The following is an 8,001-nucleotide window of genomic DNA, read 5'->3' as shown; positions in this document are numbered from 1 at the left end:
AGAGATGGTCCGACAAGGCCACCAAAGATATAAAAACAAGAAGCTGGCACCCCAACCCAAATTATCCCAAAGTATATCACCACCATCAGTCTACCTTTCACTCTAAGGTTGGCTACAACATTAAAACTTTATACAGAAACACATCATTAAAACATTTTAAAAGTTTAAAATAAATTGCAATCACAAGAATAGGGTGGGTCCCAAAACATACATCTCAAGTGCCAAAGACCAGTCTCTCCAACATACAGCAACTCTGCAGGGAGCAAACTCCACAATTTAGGGGCTGCCACAGAGATCTCTCCTTCTCCTCCACCCACAAACTCCACTCTATCCCCAAATCTGCTCCGGAGGGTGGAGGGGAGCCACAAAACAAATGTAGAGGACACATGGGAGGAGAAGGAGAGAACATTCCACCCAGCAAGGAGAAATTCTTGCACTGATGATGGAACCTTAGCTTTAGTACTGCATTGCTTCTGTGACTTCTGATGCGAACTGAGAGGAACACAAGCCTGAAGCTGTTTTCCATGGGTAGGCAAACTAAGGCCTTGGGGCCAGATCCGGCCCAATTGCCCAATCGCCTTCTAAATCCAGCCCGTAGACAGTCCAGGAATCAGTGTGTTTTTACATGAGTAGAATGTGTGCTTTTATTCAAAACGCACCTCTGGGTTATTTGTGGGGCATAGGAATTCCTTCATATATTTTTTTTCAAAATATAGTCCGGCCCCTCACAAGGTCTGAGGGGCAGTGGACCGGCACCCTGCTGGAAAAGTTTGCTGACCCCTGCTGTTTTCGTTTTATTTCCCAGAACCCTGTAGCCCATGCACAAAATCTTTTGAAATTTTGCTTTCCTAGGAGTATCTTCACAATGTAAAAGTAAAGGTAAAGGACCCCTGACAGTTAAGTCCAGTCACAGACGACTCTGGGGTTGCGGCGCTCATTTCGCTTTACAGGCTGAGGGAGCTGGCGTTTGTTCGCAGTTTTTCTGGGTCATGTGGCCAAGCATGACTAAGCTGCTTCTGGAACAATGGAACACCGAAACCAGACCTTGTGATCGGCAAACCCAAGAGGCTCAGTGATTTAGACCACAGCGCCACCCGTGTCCCCTCTACGATGTAGGTCATTACTATTTTTTAAGAATTTGTCCCCAAAACCATAGGAATGGAAGTTCTCCCTACCAAATCAGTCTTAGAGGCAGCTAGCACAAAAACTATTTTCTTAGCTGCGGGTGCCTCTCTGACATGCTATTTTCATACAAATGGTCCACAAAATAATAGAGATTAAGCAAATCCGTTTTTACCCACTCCAAAACTGCAGTTACATGAAAACTACTGTAACTATCCTTGTGAAATGTGAAAGGATACATCTAGCTTGCAAATTTCATTCAATTCTGTCAAAAAAAGTGCATAACCCTTCCTTTTTTAAAAGGTGGCCGGCATCACAACAACAAAACCCCTAGGCTTAATACGTCTGTAATTTGGCATGACATGTCCACTCAGGAGGGCCTACTATGCCTGCAAAATTCATCTGCTTCTGTCAAAAAGCTGTGACCATTTTAAGAATTGCCTCATAATAGCAAATGAGACGCAAAGTTCCATTTCCCCCCAAAATGCACTTCTGGACTGACCTGAATCAGCAGCCTCTGAAGCACCTTGGACCTAATCAGGCTGTTTTTTGAAGTGCTGAATCAGGGCCTGAACTGAATCTTGTGCTTGGTACACACCCCTGGTTTCTGTAGCACTTGAAGAGCCAATTAATTCTTTGCATTACACAGAACGGCTAATTCAAGAGAGGATTCATGAAATGTGGGTGCCCCAAGGCCCATTCTACCACATCAAGAAGTGCCATCTGGCCTCAGGTTTGTCAATATAGGGGCAGGAGAGGTTGACTACAGGCCATTTTGGCTTTGTGCTTTCTGTAGTGATGGACCTGTCACCTAAGCTGCAATAGAACAGGACCACAAGTTGCTTTAAACCAGGTTGGCAACCTGCGGCCCATGGGCCACAAGCAGCCCACAGGCATCGTTTAAACGGCCCACAAGCTGCTCCAAAACCAAGCCGCCCGCTCGATGAGTCCCTGCACGCTGTGCTAAACCAGCACAGTGCGGAACAGGGACTCGCTTCTGCAGCGCTGGAAACCGCGTCTGCACAGACGCGGCCCGGCCCACGAAGCGATCTCCGCGGGAGTGAACCAGCCCAGGCGAGGTAAACCTTGCCGACCCCTGCTTTAAACTTTGAAGACTGAAACACTAGTCCTGCTCAGAGTAGAGCCATTTCTATTACTGAACATGACTTAGGTTCATTAATTTCAATGGGTCTACTCGAGTAAAATGTTGTTGCTTGGGTCTGAACTGCAGAGAGCTGGAGCTTGTGAAGGGATTTTGGAAGTTATAGTGTAGAAGAGGCCCTTTCACATAGTGGGGGTTTTTTTAGAAGATAACCACAGGTATTTCCACTGGCATGTCAACCAAAACTAGCAACTTCTGAAGATTCTCCCAGTGAAGTATTCAGTCTTGTAATCCAATTCAGGAAGCCATTCATCCCTCTGCAAGCTTAAATTTAATCAATGAGTAAAGAACAAGGCGACAATGTTAAATAATATATCCAACTTCAGAAAGTGCCCCACACTTGTTAGCCTTTTGTCTTTCTGCTTATCTGTATAATTCTGTTTGAGTGCCTGGAAGTTCAAAGCAGCCAATATTCCGAACTATTGATTGTCTTCCCATGATTCAACATTAAGTACAAAAAAAGCACATAATGAGGCTAATGGGCACAGCACCCAGCTTTCTGAGTAGGTAGCCTTTAGAAAAATAATCTCTCACCTCTTATTAAAAGAAGGGATAGGCTTGATGGTCACTCCGAATATTGCTATTGCAGGGTGTATTATTATTTATTTGATTCATATGATTTCTCCCCTTTGTATTACCAATGAAATAATTGCACAAAGAAAGAAAAATGTACAAATCTTGAAGTACATAATTTGGAACAGTCTCCTTTGGGAGGCCTGCTTCATTAATTCTTTTTTTAAATGTAAAAAAAAAATATAAACATATTATTAAAACAATGAAACCTCTTAAGCAGTTTATAATAAAAAATCCCAACATTCAAAAAATTATCTAGCAACTGGATAAAAAGAAAACAGAAGTGCATATCTCAAATAAAAATGAAACTGAGCAATGTATAAATAAAAAAGTTAAGAGAAAGAGCTTTTAAAAGGCATTTACAGAGAATAACTGTCTCCACCTCATGAACGACCTGAGGGAAGGCATTCCAGAGAGTGCATGCTGTTAAGGTAAGGTTACCAGATTTTTTCAATGAATCCAGGGACTTTTCAACTTCAATGGATTTTGTATGGGGACTGATGTGTAAATCCGGGGACTGTCCGCAGGAAACTGGGACGTCTGGTAAGCTTATGTTAAGGCCCACTAAGTGACAAACTTGCTGGCTGTGGAATGGCCAGCAAGATCTCCCCAAATCTTATTAGGCTTGGCTTGTACCAAGAAACGTGGTCCACAAAGTATCCTGCTTTGCAACTTCACCAACCCATTTTCCAACGAGTACAGTGGACGCTCAGGTTGCGAATGTGATCCATGCGGGATGCACGTTCGCAACCCGCAGCAGTGTGTCTGCGCATGCGCGGGTTGCGATTCGGCGCATCTGCGCATGTGCGACCGCCGAAACCCGGAAGTAACCCGTTCCAGTACTTCTGGGTTTTGGAGGTCCATAACCGGAAAAAATGCAACCTGAAGCGGCTGTAACCAGAGGTATGACTGTATTTGGCTTCTTTCGACAAACCTTTGGGCCTCATCTCTTGGTGACTCAGTGACTTTGTGGCTGTTGAACTGTTGGTAATTGTATGTTTGTTTTTGCTTGTAGAGCCTGTGTATGTGTGTGTGGTTTTTAAATTTGTTTTTAAAGAAATTACAGCTGCATGTATGGGTAGGGGGGGCAACACAATGGCAAAGTTAAAGTAGTTTAATAAGTAAGTCTAATAAATAAATGTATTTACTTCACAGCTTTTCTTGACAGATGATTTTGATTAAGTTGCAGGATACACATGACAATGCCAGTGGATGTATTTACAACAAATTCATTCTCCAAAACAGCTTCCCACTGGTCCATAATAAAACAAAGTCTTAATAAGTGATGCAGATAATTAACTTAAGAGGTTCCACAACTTAGTAAGCATTAATAGGCACAACAATCCAATATTTCTTAATTCCACAGCTTTATTTATTTTTTCTCTATAAAGTATGATACCAGAGGACAAAGCAACATGGAAATTTACACACTTTGTATCTGGGTCTTTGTTAAGCTCCTTGAAAGGGAAAACAGCTTTTAGATACAAGTTCAGATGCCCATAACGGGGTGTCAACAATATTCTGGACACCACACAGTACATAAAAATAAAAAGACAACCCCGGCTCTACAGAGTTCACATACAGAGAGAGAGAGAAAGAGAGGGACAAACCCAGTTGCATCAGAATTCCAGGGGTGGGAATGAAATTTTGTTAAGCTAATATATACAGCACAAAGACACTGAGTGGACCACATTCTGACAGAACAAGCTTCTTTGCAGGTTTGTATGGAGCAGAACGGGAGGGAAGGTCTGAAAAAGTGGCTCTTAATGCACATCCAGGGCAAGGAAGACCCTTATTCTGTGTAAAAAAAAAAAAATGCTGTCATTTACATATGTTTTAAAAAGAGGCGAAGGAACAAGGCATTCAAAAAACAACAAACCAATGCTCTAAAACCAAACCCACACATTGAAACCACATCACTGTAAAATAAATGTTATGTGAAAATAAATATTTACTTATCTGAAACTATATTGCTGATGCAACAAAGGGTTTTTTTGTGGAAAGGCAGCAACTGCAGTTTAACCAGTGCATGCTACAAAGACCACGCTTCGTCCTTGAGGAAGGTAGTCATAACAGCTGCTAAGTTCACCATGTATCCTATACGCATTTTTTTCTCCAGGGTTCATGGAAGCACAATGGCGTTCACTGACCTAAAGGCAGCACCATCAGATAGATTTCACTAGCACACATAGCAACAGGAACTTTTCCTGAAAACGGGTCAGTTCCACAAATTGCAAGCTGGGAACTTAAAACTTATTGCACTCGTTCTAATCAGATATTACCTCTATTCAGGATGGAAGCAAGGAAAATTTTCACACAAGGAAAGGGATTAAGAAGCATAAGGAGATGAGAAGACCCAACTCCTCCTCATAGATCATCTTTCAATCTTATACTGTAGTGACATCAGAAGCTGAGTAAGGAATGGTGTGGTTTTTTGGTCTGGAAATAACAGTATCTTCAGGACACTCAGTGAAGGTCTAAGTGGCCCTGCCTCTATCCGACTTTCTGATGAAAGGCTCCTCTTCAACTTCCTCCTCCGCAATCTGGAGAACAAAGGAGAACTTCCTCTAAGATGGTCCTCCTGTGTCTAGCTAATGATGGCACTCCTCACTGGTGTGCAGTCAACACTTTTTTTCTGCAGGTTCCCCCACCCACCACCCCATTTATCTTGTTATATGTTACTTAGATGGCTTCCAGGCTGCAAAGAGGTTTATACTTTTGTAAAATATATAACTGCCAACTGTCTGATTGGTATTGGCAATCTTGACTCTCACTCCAAAGCAAGATTTGCAAGACCACGGATCCAGCACGGCAGTTTTTCAACATCCAGAGGATCAAAAAATGTTAGTAATACAATCAGATTATTTCTGCAACAGGCTGCCCCTCAAGTTATTTTTCATTCTGAAACAAAAAGGCAAGCAACTTGCATCCAACCTTGCTTGCAAACGCAATGTACATCCTGCCCAATTAAACTCCTCTCTAAAAGTGCTTAAACTTTGAGGTGGGTGGGAAACTTCGGTGCACGTTAACACATCATGTTTATGGAAACAGGTTCAGCTTGTAAGCAAGTCATGAAAAAAAATGTGAAGGAGAAAAGAAGGGAAAGTCAATAAAGTATTAGAACCCTATTGCTTGACAGCAAAAAAAAGGAAAATCACAGCAGTTAGGCACAATCACAGTTTCAAGGTTTTCATTGCAACCCATTAAGGTATTTCAAGGCTTTGCTTGTGGTCCCAAATCTGCCTACAATTTGCAGGCAGGTCTAGGATGACCAACAGCTTTCACAGTGGTCTAAAGGATCCTGAGCGCCACCTCCTCATTCTGAGGGTGTCGTTTCCCCCCCACACCCTCCCCCTTCCTTCCCAAGGGGTTCAAGTGTTGCTATCCACATATTGCGAAATTCCCTACAATTTTGTTATGTCTTCTTTTGTATTGTTAGTTTCAAACTACCTAGTTTAAAAGGAGCAAAATTGCCCTGGGGAACAGGAGCGGTCATCACATTTAAGACTGTAGGATAAAAAAATATCCACAATGCAAGCTCTACTTAAGTGTTACAATGTATTGGTCATGCAAAAATCCCTACAGGATCCTGGCAGGCAGGCATTTCAACAGTTATAGTTGATGTGGGGTCAGGTTGCTAATCAACTAATTGTTGGATGGACAGTAGCACAGTTTCAAATTGGCGGCAGGTTCTGCATCTCGCGCTGAAAAGTTTGACAGCCGCGGCGAGTCAGTGATCGTCCACTTTAGTTCTTTTGGCTTTCAGGGAAAGGTGCTGCAACGAAACGAAAGCATCGTTTTTGGTTTTCATAAAATTCATAAATGCTCCAAGCGATATACTTTTCTATTCCAAATTACATCAGTCTCCATGTTAGCAACAAATTCCGTCCTGCATTAGGAACTCTACGCCAACTAAAATGTCATTTCATTTTGCAATAGCTGAGAAAACACATCAAGCCTGCCAGCATTGCCAGTATAGGAATCAGTGCTATGTAAAAAGCCATAGACGACTTTACTGCCAAAACAAAAACACCCCTGCTCACCTGCAACATTGCTGAGTTTTGTAATAACTTGTCTTAAGGAAAACATCTGCTATATTGTTATCTACCATAACAGTATTAATGCTGTCAGGGTAATGCCTTTATTTATTGCAAAGACAACAGGTTATCACACCAACAGCAACTCTAGCATTATAGAGGCACCCAACCAGTCTTTCCAAGAAGAGGGCTTCTGCCTTCCAGTGCATGCTTGTGGTGTGGGATCAAGCTATTTACGGGAGTTCTCTTATTCGAGGCATAGGCAAACTCGGCCCTCCAGATGTTTTGGGACTACAACTCCCATCATCCCTAGTTAACAGGACCAGTGGTCAGAGATGATGGGAACTGTAGTCCCAAAACATCTGGAGGGCCAAGTTTACCTATGCCTGTCTTATTCCTTCACTTCTCTCTTTGTCTCCAGAAGCATACTATTACCCAACCTCCAGCATTTAGCACTAGCAGGGTTATTTTGCATTTTACATGGAGAAATGTGGCTTCTGCCATCTTATGGTTGCTCCAACTCTACTCCATAAGGTATAAAATGCTGGATCACGCCTGTTACACAGATCTGAGTGCATTTACACAGCATGGTAGCAATAACTGCCTTGAAATTGTGCCCAAATCACTTCTGGGGGGGGGAGGGACCCTTATACTGCCAGGGTGGCGTAGGATACAACAATGTGGCACCACCAACACTGCTCCAGGTAACAGGTAACAACTATTTTAAAGTCACTTTGCGCATTCTTAGAAGTGGTAAAAAGTAGGTATGTGAGTTACTCACATTTCTACTTTTCGAGCTTCAAAATAGGAAGCTGCATCCCAATATGGTAGGAACTCAGGATACCTTAGGGAACACCTCCACGCAACAATTTCTACCTGAGCTCTCGTATCTGGAGATGCCACTAAGTCTCACAATTTAGAGACTTTGCATCAAATGGTTCACAGAGCCAGATATCCTTAGTTCCTGCATTGTAGAACAGCCTCCTAGTTTCTTCTGTTGACTGCGTTATGTCCAAAGATGGAAGCATTTTTAAAAGAAGAAGAAGTTTTCCTGCTGATACGACTATTATTTTCCAATCTGGACAAAAGCAGTCAAAAATAGATTTC

The 8,001-nt window shown here is 42.4% G+C and overlaps 1 protein-coding gene across 5 annotated transcripts in view; it reads right to left on the bottom strand.

Moving 5' to 3' along the window:
• Positions 1-4,205: 4,205 nt before the first annotated feature.
• The window catches only part of DHX35 (DEAH-box helicase 35), a 43,774-nt gene continuing 39,978 nt past the window's right edge, over positions 4,206-8,001 (bottom strand). For all 5 annotated transcript variants that reach the window (XM_083618567.1, XM_083618565.1, XM_083618566.1 and 2 more), the window contains one exon: positions 4,206-6,632. In XM_083618567.1, coding sequence (XP_083474693.1) covers positions 6,588-6,632 — 45 coding nt within the window. In that variant the 3' untranslated portion in view covers positions 4,206-6,587. The remainder of the gene's footprint in view (positions 6,633-8,001) is intronic.

This window comes from Podarcis filfolensis (assembly GCF_964270895.1).
Source record: "Podarcis filfolensis genome assembly, chromosome: 6".
Classification (NCBI taxonomy): domain Eukaryota; kingdom Metazoa; phylum Chordata; class Lepidosauria; order Squamata; family Lacertidae; genus Podarcis; species Podarcis filfolensis.
Note: the sequence above shows the minus strand (reverse complement) of the source record. Positions and strands in the feature narration are given on the sequence as shown.